The 15,520-nt window shown below is 47.5% G+C and overlaps 1 protein-coding gene across 1 annotated transcript; it reads right to left on the bottom strand.

Moving 5' to 3' along the window:
- Positions 1 to 495: 495 nt before the first annotated feature.
- Positions 496 to 2,631, bottom strand: DAD1 (defender against cell death 1). The gene is made up of 3 exons (XM_075523099.1): positions 2,336 to 2,631; positions 1,221 to 1,363; positions 496 to 687 (listed from the first exon to the last, which is right to left on the bottom strand). Exons 1-2 carry the CDS (start codon positions 2,574 to 2,576, stop codon positions 1,233 to 1,235), a joined length of 372 nt encoding a protein of 123 aa, XP_075379214.1. The 5' UTR covers positions 2,577 to 2,631; the 3' UTR covers positions 496 to 687; positions 1,221 to 1,232.
- Between the last annotated feature and the right edge of the window lie 12,889 nt (positions 2,632 to 15,520).

Below are 15,520 nucleotides of genomic sequence, written 5' to 3'. Positions count from 1 at the left end.
TCCTCAGGTTTATCAGCACATCAGACTGAAGAAATGCTAGGTGCCTGTATCACTACCAGGCCTTAGTGAGCCTGGGAATAAGTCCAGCTGGGACATCCAGGTGTGCTCCACATACCTTTGAGCGATATGGGAGGGCCTGTGGGAGGATGGGTGCACCTGGGAATGTGCTGGAGGACACCCTCCTCCGCTTCCTTCCATTCATGACTGCTAACCACAACCTAACCCAAATTTTCCACAGCTTTGAAGCCTGGGGGCACATTGGCAATATACTGTCCATAAGATAAAGGGGCAGGAAACAGGGAGATGAGAAGGGGGGACGACAACTGAGTTTCCATGACAACTTGTTTCCTGCTTCCCTCTGAAACTGGGGCACAGAAAAAAAGCCTGCTGGGTAGAAAGGGAGGGAGGGGGGTAAAAACAGGGAGTCGTGCCTGAGAAGGAACTTGGGTGTCAGAAGAACCACTGTATTTGTCACCAATAGGGAAAAGACTGCAGTATTATAAAGGGTTTTATTGATGGAAAGGATTACAGTAACTGTAATGAGGCAGCAGACCCCTCCATAGGACAGTCTCTGGGGAAAAATCTTGAGCCCTGTGTCCCCTTCCTCCACCAAGGAAGTAGGTCTGCTGCAGAACAGCACTTCCCAGTGCCAGGCTTTGGCATGAGAGCTCAAGAGCAATTCAAGACCTGGAAAGAGAGAAAGGCAACGTGAGCGATGTTTCTGCAAAGGGAGAGGAAATACCCAAGTTCCAATGACCTTGTGACCCCTTGCAACAGTAACAACAGGGCACCTCCTCCACTTTCCAGCACCAAATTCTCCCTGTCCCAAACTCACTCTCATCTGCTGAGAAACTCGAGGCTTGGACACCAGCCATACCGTGGCCTCCAAATAGACCCCAGGAGTTCCAGCTCCTAAAACCCCTCTAGCAAAATGGCGTTTTTCACTTATAGGAGAGAAATGTGGGTAGGTTTCTGTAACGCTCCTAGTTAAACTGCCCTTTAAATGACAAAAACCAAAAAATACATGCACAAACCCAGAAAGCTGTAAATCCTAACCCTGTATCAACCTAGAGGACAACAGCTTAACTGTACTTGGCCAAGATGAAGGTGGGAGCTAGGACTCCTGGATTCACTATCTATCTAGTTCTCTCCTAACTCTACAAAAGTACTGAAGTCGTGTGAGCTGTGGTTGCCCGTTTTGTGACCCCATGAATCAGTACCTCACAGTACACTCAGCCAACAAAATTGATGACGACAAGATGGAGGATGGTGTTGGCAAAGAGGAAATCGGCAAATGCCCGCTCTGGTGAAATGCCTTGGAACTCGCCTTTGTTCTGGGGGTTGATCTGGATCCGGAGGCAAACTGCATGGCAGAAAAAGAATGAGAGATTAGGGATCACAGAAGGAAGTCATGGTGGGAAGCACAGCCTTCCTGCAGCAGGGCACCCCAGTCTGGGTCACTGTTCCACCAGGGTACCACAAGAAAAGGTAAGTCTGTCTTTATTATAAGATGAGCAGGACACTGGCACGGGATTTGCACAAGGCTTTTATGCAATTAGCTCTCCTATAGCCCTACACTATCAGGGGTGGCAAAGTGAGTCCTGAGGGGAACAGGCTTATAACGGGATGGGACTTGCATAGAAAGCAGGATATTTCTATGTTCTCCATTGGGTGTGTTGGGGAGGGCTGCACAGATGATCTTAAAGGTCTTTTCCAACCTAAATGATTCTATGATTCTAAGGTGGTTTTGGGGGGTATTATGAGAGAGTGACACCCTGAAACAGTCATTGCTAGAGTCTGGGTTTTGTCATGGGAAAGCTGCTAAAGAAGGACATCAATACAAGATGGTAAAAGGGAGGGCTCCTTGACTGCCAGGGAGAAGCAAGGACACCCTGGGGCTCATCAGGAGCCAGGCTCTGTGGTGCATACAGGCAGGACCCCCACAGGTTCACAGTCGCTGTGGAGCTGACTGGGCCGGCTGGGGCAGGAGCCTGGGTTTCTGGGAGCAGAACCGGGTGTTATGGGGGAACGGGGGGGGGAGTGTTGGAGGTTACCATGGGGACTCCCTGACTGCCAGGGTAGCTTTGAGGGTTGCTGTGGGTGACTCCCTGGGGCTGTTGGGGAACGCCTGTGGCTGCTAAGGGAATCCTCTGGTTACTACAAGAAATCTGGGTATTTCTGAGGCAACCCAGCGATGGCCGGGGGCCTCTGGGCGTTGCTGGGGATTCCGCGGTCGCTGGGGGAGGCTCAGGCCTTGCTACAGAGGCTGTGCAGTTGCGAAGGGGATTCCAGGGAGAACCGCGCGGGGCCGGAGCGGGTGTGGCGGGGCACTGACCACCGAGGATGAAGCTGCCGACGGCGGAGATGAAGCCACTGAGGAAGGAGTTGAAGGGGAAGGTGCCAACGCCGAGGCAGTAGCCGAACTGGAGCGCCCCGGTGAGCAGCACGTAGAGAAGATAGGCGTCCAGCACCTTGAGGCGGCTCGGCGTGCCGCTGCCGTACTCCGCCAGGAAGCGCCGCACCACCGAGCCCACCGAGCCCGCAGCCCCCGCGCCAGAGCCCGCCGCGCCCGACATGGTCCCGCCGGCCAGGCTGAGGTGGCCGGAAGCAGTCTGAGCAAGCACTTCCGGGGCACTGGGGGCAGTGCAGGCGCACGCCTAACTCGCCTCCAGGTCAGTGAATGCTGCGCAGGCGCGGTTCTCTTGCCCGCGAAAGGGCGGAACTGGGAGGTGCCACCGGCCTCTATACGCATGCGCTTCCGTACGTGTCGCGGAGGGGGAGAGGTGGACGGGGTTCTCAGCTAGCGCATGCGCTGAAGGCTTTATTGAGTCCGCACCCCCGAAGCTTTCCAAGAGCCAATGAGAGCCACGCGGCGGCTGTTGCTAGGCGGATTAGTGAGCACCTCCTTCCAAGAGCCAAGTCGTGGCTGTTGCTAGGCGGATTAGAGAGCGGCTCCCTGGGCCGGAGCTGTGGCGGGGCTGCCTGCCGGCAGAGTTTCGCGGACCCCCTTGGGCGGTGCGGTCAGTCCGCCGGCATACCCGGGGCAGTGCTGCCTGCCCGACTGCCTGCCTGCTGCTGCCCGTCACACCTGGCAGCTGTGGAGCCGGCCTGCCCGAAAAGGGCCCGTTTGGGGAAAACCGACACTGCTGGCACCAGCGGATCCTGTTGGGAGATGCTCTGGGCTGAGGTGGCCTCCGCTGAGTGGGAGGGGAGAGGCTCGGCACGCGCGTGTGTACCTGTGTGTGTGCTGACTGTTCTACAGAAAGACTGTCCAGATTTTCCCAGGAGGGTGGTGGAAGCCTGACTTTTGTGGCCCCCTTCTCATAGCTAGGGGAAGGCAATCGCTTGTTTTCCTTGCTTTTGACTAAAAACTCTCATGATGGTGAGCCTGAAATGGGAGCAAAATGACTCTGCTTCTTTTAGGGGTTTTTGGGGAAAAAAAAAAAAAGACTTTTCAGGAGACCAGAAGCAGAGCTCTTCTACCCAAATCTTCCTTCTATTTAAATCATTCCAGCCTTCCTGTCACTCCCAAACCAGGGAAGCTCTCAATGTGGACACCTGATATTCCTGAACAGGCTCTGAAATGAAGGTGGGGCATTTTCCTATCCCCTGCCCTCTGACAGGAGTGTCGTTTGGGTGTCACTTGAACTACATCACAGCATCAGTCCTGTAGCCTGAGACCTTGGAGATCTTATCCGTTCTAACTCGTGTGCTTTGTCCTTGTGAATGTCTTCTCCTTATCTGTCCTTGGGATAGGGATAGAAATACCCCCAAGAAACAACACTTCTGTTTATCTGGTAGGGAATGCACCCCTCTGGGGGCTGGACAGGGGAAGTGTGTACACATTCCCTTCTTTGGTTTCAACTTGTGCAGACTGTTTCCCTTTTGAAGTCCATGTCTGTCAGTGGTAGGGCTGAGCTGGGATGTTTACAGGTGCCCCATCTTCTGATCCTCCAGTGCCTCCTGAAGGAGCCTTGTCCTGTAGAAGACACCTTCTACATTTCTGAGGTCTCTGTGGTCAGTTTCTGTGGCTAGGAGATGGGATTAACAGAATGGTTTTGGTAGGACATAGTCTGGGGGCTTACCTGTCTTTCTTCTACAGCCTCTGGTATCCTGATGTGTTAATGTCTCACCAGTCATGGAGGAAATTGGGACCTGAGCATGCATATTCCCCCAGGGTTTCTCTGCGGTGCCCATAAGGGGACTGGGACTTTTTTCCCTTGGTCAGTTGCCCATTTTTGTGGCATCTCTGGGAATAATGATTTGCCTGTGTCCCCTCTCTTGTCCAGCACAGGAGCAAAGGCCTGTGTGGAAATGGGTTCCACAGCCGTGTCCCTTGCTTCTTCCCCCAAATGCTAGCAACTGCTGCTCTTGTGGAGGTCCTCTTCATATTCACATCTACACAGAAGCATCTGTAGGGTTTCCTTTTCATCTTACCAAACCCAGACAGCTTTGTGACACCATGTCCTGGGTGAAGATGGTGGCTGCAGTCCTGGGACACTCCAGCAATTTTGGTGGTGCTCAGGATTGTTGGGACCTGTGGGAGCTTGCCATGCTGATGTGCAAAGAAACACCAGCTGGAAGTCATCTCCTTTCATCAGAGAATGCCTGCATTTGATGTCTCTCCATGGCCCTGTGTGGCTTATAAAAGTTACTGTTGTGTGGGAGTCTGAGGAGTGGCTGGGGTGGAACCCTCCCATTGAGTCACGAAGTTCAAACAGGACCCCCTTGCTTTCTAAACTCTTTCTCAGACAGGAGTCTAGGTGCAGCTAAGTCCAGTCTTAGTCTCAGACTTGGTCAACGGTTTATTTTCTAAGGACGGTATATGTAGCCACCCATCAGAGTCAACGTTTGCCTGTCAGAGCCCTCTCAAGGGCTTTCACTGAGACAGCTTTGCAAAGTCAATTAAGGCGACTGCGTTAATTTGACAACGTTATAAGTTTGGTCGTGTTCAGTGTACTGAACTTCACAATTACGGATTCACAAATGACACGATGCACCCCCAGTCTAGTCATGTTGCATGAACTATCATGGCCACACTTAAAGAGTCTGGTCGTGTTCAATGAGAACTATCATGGCTAGATCAATGAAGAGTGCAGTTTATTAGAGCAACAGACACACAGGTTGTTTGGATTACTGGTGATAAATTCACTGTCTGCAAAGCACATGCAAAGACCAAGAATATGAGTAACACCACTGGCTACAAATGCGTTAAAAGATAATAAAGCGACTCTATAGAGATTTCTAAGTTTCCCGGGGAGGCAGTTGGTATAACCAAGTGTTCAACTCTTACCCAAAGGCGTCCCGATGGGGGGGAAGAGAGGCTAAGCCCATCGACTAATCCCAAATGTCACAGTGATACATGATGGTGTCTTCCCTAACTTCTCTTAAGCTATTTTATACTATTCTTCACCTTTCAGGTGGAGCTTGAGTGACTCTAGTCATACATACCTTTGTTTAGGATTGGTGTAAAGTTTTCTCGCTTCTCTTTTAAAGGTATAAACTAGGAAAAGTCAAAGCGCAAGCTCAGTGACGGGTGGTTGCACCTTGGAGGCGGGTAGCTTTTGGGATGGAGGTGTGTTTTGGTATTATAACGATGTTATAATGAGCAAAGTTCGCCAAAAGGACAGCGTTTTGTCAAAAACATGACAGGCTGTTGGCCCAGGGTAGCAAATATGCAGCTTACCAGTTCCATGATACCTTCAAGTTCCCATATTATCACAGAGCCTGGCTGCGGTATCTCCACACCGCTCCACCCTCCGAGCAGTTCCTCTTAGAGCCAACACACCAGATTCCCCTGGCATTGCTGACACCTAAGGTTGCAGGCCTAGGGAACTTCCGTGGAATGGATTCCTTGCCTGTCAGCTGCTCTCCACCTGGGAACCTTCTTCAATGGCCTTACTTAAAAGTGTGAATATAAGTTTAATTTCTAAGTCACCTCCAGCAATTATTCCACATAACCCACCCCGTGACTATAGTCACTCAAGCTTCACAACAGCTGAAGATATTTGGAATGCCTTGCGTGTATCACATACGTTCTCGTGGTGGGGAGTATCAAGTGTGTGTACATCTTGTGGGGATATTTGATGAGACAAACACTTCGCCATAATCCAAAGTTTAACATAGAGCACAATGGTTAGAATGAAGCATAACACAGTAAGCATTAGTAGAACAACAACTGGATGAAGCATCTTATTGAGAATTCCGGTTGTGGTCACACCCTGAAACAATGTTTTGTGGGGGAGATAACAACTGCTACCCCAGAGCTACATGCACTTAAAATACTGTTGAGCTATGGAATGGAGAGGTGAATTATAAAGTGGTGGACCTCCAAGTTCAAAAGTTGATGATCAGTAATACAAAGTCCAACTGGCAGATGGTTATTAGTGGAATCCTTCAGGGATCAATACTATCTTTATTAATAACCTGGATGATGGGACAGAGTTCTCAGCTAGGTTGTGGATGATACCAAGTTGGAAGGACCAATCGATATACTGGAGGGCAAGGCTACTATTGAGACTGACCTTGACAGGCCAAGAAATGTATTAAAAGAAACACCACCAAGGTCAATGAAGTTTAGAGCAAAGTCCTGATCCTGATGTGGGATAACCTCATGGAACAGAAGAGTCTTGGGGCTGATTGGCTGGAAAGCAGCTTTGCAGAAAGAGACCTGGAGTTCCTGTGAACAAGTGAACATGAGTCAGTAAAGAAAGCGTATTCTGGGCTGTCTTAAGAAGAGCATAGGTAGCAGGTCAAGGAAGGTGATTCTTCCCCTCTCTTCAGCACTTGCGAAACCCCTTCTGCAGTACTGGGTCTAGTTTGGGACTCCCCGGAACATGGTAGACTTTGGTATACTGGAGCAAGTCCAGGAGAGGTGGAGGCTGGAGCACAAGACGTCATGATGAGACAACTGGGTTCATTCTATCTCAAGAAGAGAAGGCTCAGGTGGCATCTTAATGTGACATTCAGGTACCTTTGGTGGGGTATATAAAAGGCAGAGCTAGATTCTTCTTGCAGGTTCACAGAGATAGGATGAGAACCAATGGACGCAACACGAGAAATTTTAGTTAGATAGTCAGAAAAGATTTTTCACAATGTAGTTAAACACTGGAACAGGGACCCTGAAAAATTCTTTAATATGTTGTAATTTTCAGAACTGAACTGGACAAGGCCTTGAGCAGCTGCTCCAGTTTGGGCCTGCTTTGAGTTGGAGTAAAACCAGAGATCTCCAGAGGTCTCTTCCAAACTATATTACTCTGTGATTTATGATCATCTAATGATTCTACAAATGATGATTTTAAAAATGCCCTACAGGACCCTGTAGTCAGGTACTTTCATTTTCTAGACTTCTAACAGCCTTGCAACTCCCACAGAGAATCTCTGCCCCTTTTTCTGCAGTTCCTTTTGCTCCCCTTAAGCATCTCCTTGGTCTTTGCCTCTGTCCTGCATTGTTCTTCTCTGTCTAGAACCAATATTTATCCTGCACGCTTGAGATTTTGTATCTAATATACTTTTAATTCCTCATGACTGAGTCAACCAATTTGGCTGCTGAAAAAAAACCCAAACCACATGACTGATTCTGTTGTTTACAAGGCCTTTGAGAAGAAAGCAATGGCCGTTACTCCACCTAAAAACCTGGAATGAATGCTCAAGGATTATTTGTTGCATGAGATTTCTTTTTGGACTGACAAGTTGTCTTGGTTTCGGCTGGGATAGAGTTAATTTTATTCCTAGTAGCTGGTATAGTGCTGTGTTTTGGATTTTAGTATGAGAATAATATTGATAACACACTGATGTTTTGGCTGTTGCTAAGTGGTGTTTACACTGGTCAAGGACTTTTCAGCTTCCCATGCTCTGCCAGGTGCACAAGAAAATGGGAGGGGGCACAGCCAGGATAGTTGATCCAAACTGACCAAAGAGCTATTCCATACCATATGATGTCATGCCCAGTATATAAACTGGGGGAATTGGCTGGGGGGTAGCGGTCGCTGCTCGGGGACTGGCTGGGCGTCGGTCAGCAGGTGGTGAGCGGTTTTATCACTTTTTTTTTTCCCTCCCTTGAGTTTTGTTCCTCTCTCTCTTGTTGTTTTCCTTCCCATTACAATTCATTATTATTATTACTATTATTTTGTTCCAATTATTAAACTGTTCTTATCTCAACCCACGAGTTTCCTTACTTCTGCTCTTCAGATTCTCTCCCCCATCCCACCAGGGGGGAGTGAGCGAGCGGCTGCGTGGTCCTTAGTTGCTGGCTGGGACTAAACCATGACAGTCCTTTTTGACGCCCAATGTGGGGCACAAAGGGTTTGAGATAATAACAGATTAATCAGAGTGTATTAAGGAATTTAAATCTGTTAGTAGTTGTGGGACACGATATTCATTCATCTGTTCTCGATATTAGTTTACCTGATCTGCACCATGCTAATTTTTTTGCTGTACATGTTAAAGATGTGTTGGTTTTTGCAGTTTGCTGTGCTCTGCTTTAATTGGTGATGTTTTGCCTGTGAGATTTGTTGTTAAAACAGTGACCTTGGGTTTATTTTGGTGTCTAACTGCTGTACTGAAACCATTATTATATGTCGGATATTACCTTATGGAGACAATTCGCAATTATACCTCTTCCTCTGAGAGGTTTTTTATGGAGGAAATGCAGAATTGTACCTTCACTACTTTCTTCTACAATGTTTCCTCCTTCATTACAATAACTTTTCAGTATCTTGAACATCCTTGGGTAGTTAAGATATATCTGTTGATATTGCTTGGGAATATTGTTTCGATCTTATCCAAGATTAGTAAGCAATTTAAGAATATCATCCAGAGATCTGCCCCAAGGCCAAATAGTTATGAGTGGCAGGGTGTGTGGGATAGCATGGGCAAACGCCTAAGTTATTGGGCACCTCCAATGTTTTGGAACTTCACCCCTGAACAAGTGCAGAATCCTGAAAAATTAGTAGAATATTTGAAAAAAGTATGTTGTCACCCTGGAGATCCTAGGGAGACACAAATCACTGCAATGTGCTGGGGCCTGGCCCATGCCTACTGAGCCCTGTTCAACACTATTCAGAACCCTCAAGGATCTGGTGACAAAACGACAGGCACTGCGGCTGCTCCAGCCCCTGCTGCAACAGGCACTGTGGCTGTTCCGGACAATTTTGTCACGAGCACTGCGGTCATCCCAGCCCCCCCTGCGACAGATCATGTGGTTCAACCAGGGAACCAACCCATGTCAGTATCAGTCGCCCCTATATACATAAGAAGAAATCCTGGGAGAGAAAGTCATCTCGTTTAGACAAGGAAGATGAAAGAGCAGGGCCATCACAGGGAGAGGAGGAGGAAGAGGAAGAACTCGTAAATGAGATGGAAACCACCCGATCCCTACCCCTGAGTGAGCTGCAAGATATGCAAAAAGATTTCATCCGTCGTCCAGGGGAGCACATTGTCACCTGGCTGCTCCGATGCTGGGATAGTGGGGCCAGTAGCCTGGAATTAGAGGGTAAGGAAGCCAAACAGCTGGGATCCCTTTCTAGAGAAGGGGGCATTGACAAAGCGATTGGAAAAGGGGAACCAGCCCGCAGCCTCTGGGGGCGACTCCTGTCAGCTATGAAGGAAAGATATCCCTTCCAGGAAGATGTTGTATATTGCCCTGGGAAATGGACCACCATGCAGAGAAGTATTCAGTAGCTGAGGGAATTAGCCATGTTGGAGGTGATTTATGGTGACCTGGATGATGAACGGTCACCCAAAGATCCAGATGAGGTCCAGTGCACACGACCTGTTTGGCGGAAATTGGTACGGAACGCACCATTGTTGTCTACCAACTCATTGGCAATACTGACCTGGGAAGATGGAGATGGTCCAACAGTGAATGAAGCTGCTAGTAATCTCTGGGAATACAAAGAAAGTATCTCTTCCTCCCTTGTCTCAGCTGTGGAAAAACTGTCCTGGAAGGGCCAGCAACTCAAAGAAGATATGTCCTACTCCCCACCTGTACAGCCCAGTGTCTCAGCTATTAGGAGTCAGCGTTCTTCTGCTTAAGAGAGAGGATATAGAGGGTACACACTACAGGGCACCCTCTGGTTTTACTTGCATGATCACGGAGAGGACATGAGGAAGTGGGATGGAGAACCTGCTTTGACCCTAGAGGCGTGGGTACGTGAGTTGCAAGGAAAAACAATCACACAAAGGGTTTCTTCCAGGAAAATTACTGCTCTGGTTTCCAGTGGACAGTTCCCCAGACAGAGTAAAAGGGCTGATCTCACTCCTGATTTTAATGAAGGAGCTCCTGACTCGTATATACAAGAAATGGGTAATGAATATTATGACCAGGACTAGGGGGGCCCTGCCTCCAGCCAGGTGGAGGAAAGGAACAACCGGGTTTACTGGACTGTGTGGATTCGATGGCCTGGCACATCAGACCCACAGGAGTATAAGGCTCTAGTAGACACCGGTGCACAGTGTACCCTAATGCCATCAAGCTATATAGGGGCAGAACCCATCTGTATTTGTGGAGTGACAGGGGGATCCCAACAACTGACTGTGTTGGAGGCCGAAGTGAGCCTAACTGGGAATGAGTGGCAAAAGCACCCCATTGTGACAGGCCCAGAGGCTCAGTGCATCCTTGGCATAGACTGCCTCAGGAGAGGGTATTTCAAGGACCCAAAAGGGTACCGGTGGGCTTTTGGTATAGCTGCCTTGGAGACAGAGGAAATGAAACAGCTGCCTACCTTGCCTGGTCTCTCAGAGGACCCTTCTGTTGTGAGGTTGCTGAGGCTTGAAGAACAACAGGTGCCAGTTGCTACCACAACGGTGCACCAGAGGCAATATTGTACCAACCAAGACTCCCTGATTCCCATCCATAAGCTGATCATTGACTGGAGAGCCAAGGAGTGATCAGTAAGACTTATTCACCTTTTAACAGCCCTATATGGCCAGTGCAAAAGTCTGGAGACTAATTGGAGAGTGGAGACTAACAGTAGACTATTGTGGCCTGAATGAAATCACGCCGCCACTGAGTGCTGCTGTGCTGGACATGCTGGAGCTTCGATACGAACTGGAGTCAAAAGCAGCCAAATGGTACGCTACAATTGATGTCGCTAATGCGTTTTTCTCAATCCCTTTGGCAGCAGAGTGCAGGCCACAGTTTGCTTTCACTTGGAGGGGCGTTCAGTACACCTGGAATCGATTGCTCCAGGGGTGGAAACACAGCCCTACCATTTGCCATGGACTGATCCAGATGGCACTGGAACAGGGTGAAGCTCCAGAACATCTGCAATACATTGATGACATTATTGTGTGGGGCAATACAGCAGAAGAAGTTTTTGAGAAAGGAAAGAAAATAGTCCAGATCCTTCTGAAGGCCCGTTTTGCCATAAAACAAAGTAAGGTCAAGGGACCTGCACAGGAGATCCAGTTTTTAGGAATAAAATGGCAAGATGGACATTGTCAGATCCCAATGGATGTGATTAACAAATAACAGCCATGTCTCCACCAACTAGCAAAAAGGAAACAGAAGCTTTCTTAGGCGTTGTGGGTTTTTGGAGAATGCATATTCCAAATTACAGTCCAATTGTAAGCACTCTCTACCAAGTGACCCAGAAGAAGAACGATTTCAGATGGGGCCCTGAGCAACGACAAGCCTTTGAACAAATTAAACAGGAGATAGTTCATGCAGTAGCCCTTGGGCCAGTCTGGGCAGGGCAAGACGTAAAAAATGTGCTCTACACCGCAGCCGGAGAGAATGGCCCTACCTGGAGCCTCCGGCAGAAAGCACCAGGGGAGACTCGAGGTCGACCCCTAGGGTTTTGGAGATGGGTATACAGAGGATCCGAGGCCTGCTATACTCCAACTGAAAAAGAGATATTGGCAGCATATGAAGGGGTTCGAGCTGCTTCAGAAGTGGTTGGTACTGAAGCACAACTCCTCTTGGCACCCTGACTGCCGGTGCTGGGCTGGATGTTCAAAGGGAGGGTCCCCTCTATACATCATGCAACTGATGCTACATGGAGTAAGTGGGTTGCACTGATCACACAACAGGCTCAGATAGGAAACCTCAGTCGCCCAGGAATCTTGGAAGTGATTATGGACTGGCCAGAAGGCAAAGATTTCGGTATATCGCCAGAGGAGGAGGTGACGCGTGCTGAGGAAGCCCCACTGTACAATAAACTACCAGAAAATGAGAAGCAATATGCCCTGTTCACTGATGGGTCCTGTCGTATTGTAGGAAAACATCAGAGATGGAAAGCTGCTGTATGGAGTCGTATACGACAAGTTGTAGAAACTGCTGAAGGAGATGGTGAATCGAGCCAATTTGCAGAATCAGCTGTAGGGTCATTCTGTTTTTTTTCTTAAGTATGTTTGCTCTTGGAGTTACACTAGCCTTAGACCTCTCTGTCCTCCTGCCAATATCGATGTGTTTCCTTTACTGCATTTTTGTCACTGTAACTTCTCTTGTCCTCCATGCTGGGAGCATGAAGAAACATGCACAACTCATAAAGGTCTCCATTTGCGCGCAACAACAACAGACGCTTGACTGTGGTGGTAGTCTGTCTTGTTTTAGAATTCTGCTGTGGGGTGGCAGTCACCTCACTGTGGGTGTAGCTGAGTGTATGTCACAGGAGTATCACCCCCTTGCCTTGATCACAAGTTGAATAGCTGAGTGTAATGAGTCATGGTCAGCAGGACAATGTAAATAAGAACTGTGTGTGATGAGCCTTTGCAGAGGCCACCAATCAACAAATGACAGGAGAACAGTACCTAAAACTGCTAGAAAGGTATACCATGATATATTTGGGGACTGACTGGATTGACAACTTGTGCTGACATTTGTCTATAAAACTCCCAGTAATAGAGATATGGGGGGAACACTGGTATGCAGACACTGTAGACACAGAGGATGTGAGGTGTAAAGGTTATATGTTGGTGCCAAGCTGTTACTAGCCCCCCAAAAGCAAGAGGTAAGAGCAGTTGTCACAACAGCATGGCCCTTCCAGAGTTCATGCTTCCAGTATGCCTTAAGCTGATGGATGCTGGGCATCTGTGATATGACTACTGCACTCTCAGTGAGCCACAACACCAGCAGTAGATGTAACTGCAAGAAGTGGCAAATACCTGTAAAGATTGAGTTACATATTGAAACTCCCCAGCTGGTGTCTGCATAGAGGAAACAGAAAACTAGTTTACGGGTAGTACAATATGAATAAAGAAAGCTGCTTTCATAAGGATTGAGATTACTAGGACCTGATGGCCATTGATTAGCCTGCACCATACTAGTTTTTATCATAATTTTTGTGTATGGAATGTATACACCTGTGAAAACTTAAGCTATTTGCCCACTAATGATGTATGATGCAAGTGAAAGTATAATTGCATCTATATATTGCATGTACTTGCCAGATGACGGTAAGGCAAAGGGGTAGAATAGAGTGGGAGTAGCACAACCTTACCTCGATCAAGAGCTGAGTAACAGAGTGTAATGAGCCATGACAGACAGGACAGTGCAAATGAGCTGAGTGTGATGAACCCTGGTATAGATCATGGATTAACAAGTGGTGGAATAATACCTGAACCTGCTGGAATGACATATCACAATATAATTTGGATGGTTCCCACTCTTACATCAGAACTTCCTCATTACCAAACATCCTATGCTGTTGATTTATTACTAGCTTCAGGAACATCATCAAAGTAGAGAAAAACATGTTACAAATAAACAGATGGGCTATAGCTTGGAGTCCTCCTCTTCCCTTCTGTACAAAATGGTTAATGGTAATTTTGTTTATTTCTTCTTGGTGCGTGGTGAAGGATTTCAACCCAACCTGTGAATTGCTTCCCTCAGGAGGAAGGAAAGTATTAACAGTCAAAGTAGAGTTTTGATTCCTGCAGAACTGAGATTTGCAGTAATGTCTGTTTGTCCTTTCCTCCTCTCCACAGCTACAAAATGGGCTGATTTGAGATGGGTGAATCCTGATTTAAGTAAGGATCTGGGATACTCCTCCTCACCGACTTAGAAACTGACTTGGCTTGCATCTTACAAGGGTGTGTTTCCTCGGCTAGCTTTAGATCTCTGCTTTAGGAATCCATGTTAGTCACTTTACTCCTAATAGTGAATCGAGAAAGACAGATGGTGCCAAAGGGTGGTTGAATACTCTAGTTCCTGTCTGATGTTGGTGCTTTGAACTTAGCTCCTGGTAGTAACCACAGTAGCTAGGGAGCTAGCTACTACTAAGTTCATGTACTGAGTGAGGTGGAGTGGGCTCCCTTCAGTTGTCCTGCATGTGGGATGGGATAACTCCATCCCTAGGTGTAGGGTGGAAGCTGACTGGCTGTGGAGCAACTCTGCAACAGACCTGTGGGCTCCTGGTGGATGACATGCTGAACGCATCAGTAGTGTGCATCTGTGACAGTGAAGGTTCACTGCACACCAGTCTACGTTCGCAAGAGTGTAGCCATCTGTTCAGGATAGGTGCTAATTTCTTGTTGCTTGGCACTTGTGAGGCTGCATCTGGAGAACTATGTACAGTATAGCTTCCCCCCGCCCAGTAAAAAACCCAAAGATCTTATCAAAATGGTGTGAGTCCAACAGAGGACAAGCAAGTTGATCAGAGAACTGGGGCACATGACACATTAAGAGAAGCAGAGGGAGAAGACAAAGTTGAGAGGTGGGATCTAGCTGTACTGTCCACTGTCTGAAGGGGACTTATAGACAAGTCAGAGCCAGACCTCTCAGAAGTGCACAATGAAAGGACAAGAGGTGTGGGTCATGGCTTAAACAAGTAAATCTCCACTGGACACAAGGAACTAAGTCTTCGCGATGAAAGTGGTGAAGCACGAGGCGGTCCCCAGGGAAGCTGTGAGATCCTGACGCTTGGAGATACCCACACTTAGCTAGAGAAGGTCATGAGCAACCTTGTCCAGCTTTGAAGTTAGCCTTGCTTTTAGCAAGGGATTGGACCTGCAGAAGTCCTTTCCAATCTAATTTTCTCTATGGTTTGATTATATTCTTGCTGTGCTTCAAACTTTCACAAATGTTTTCCCAGAAGGTGTTTGGCGGATTTCGATACCTAATTGGTCCCTGAGGTTTGACCCAGCGAAGAAGTACAAGAATGTAATATGCTACCACTGTTATAAAAAGGAGCTGAACAGAGAGGAAATTTATTTGCTGAAAATCACATGTCAAACTAAATGAAGGGGAAACATCAGACTCAGAATCCTTTTTGAAGCATCCTCGATTGCTGTGGATATACTGGTAACTATTTGGACCATTTCTTAGAGTTTGGGTATGATTTTTTGTAGATAGGGAAAGCTTAAAGGGACAATAGCTTGGAAAACTGAAATTTTAGTCTTCAAACTAAAGTAAAAGCTTTTAGTTGTTACTGAGGGAGTTTCTAGTTCTAAGGGATCACTGTCAGCTTCCAGATAATATCTGTCCATCTGTGGTATTGAAAAATACGTTCTATGTTTTATATGTTTTGTGAGAGAGGAGTTGTTTTGTTTTGGTGTTTTTTTGAGAAACAGCCATGAG

The sequence above is a fragment of the Mycteria americana genome, chromosome 22 (assembly GCF_035582795.1).
Source record: "Mycteria americana isolate JAX WOST 10 ecotype Jacksonville Zoo and Gardens chromosome 22, USCA_MyAme_1.0, whole genome shotgun sequence".
NCBI lineage: Eukaryota > Metazoa > Chordata > Aves > Ciconiiformes > Ciconiidae > Mycteria > Mycteria americana.
Note: the sequence above shows the minus strand (reverse complement) of the source record. Positions and strands in the feature narration are given on the sequence as shown.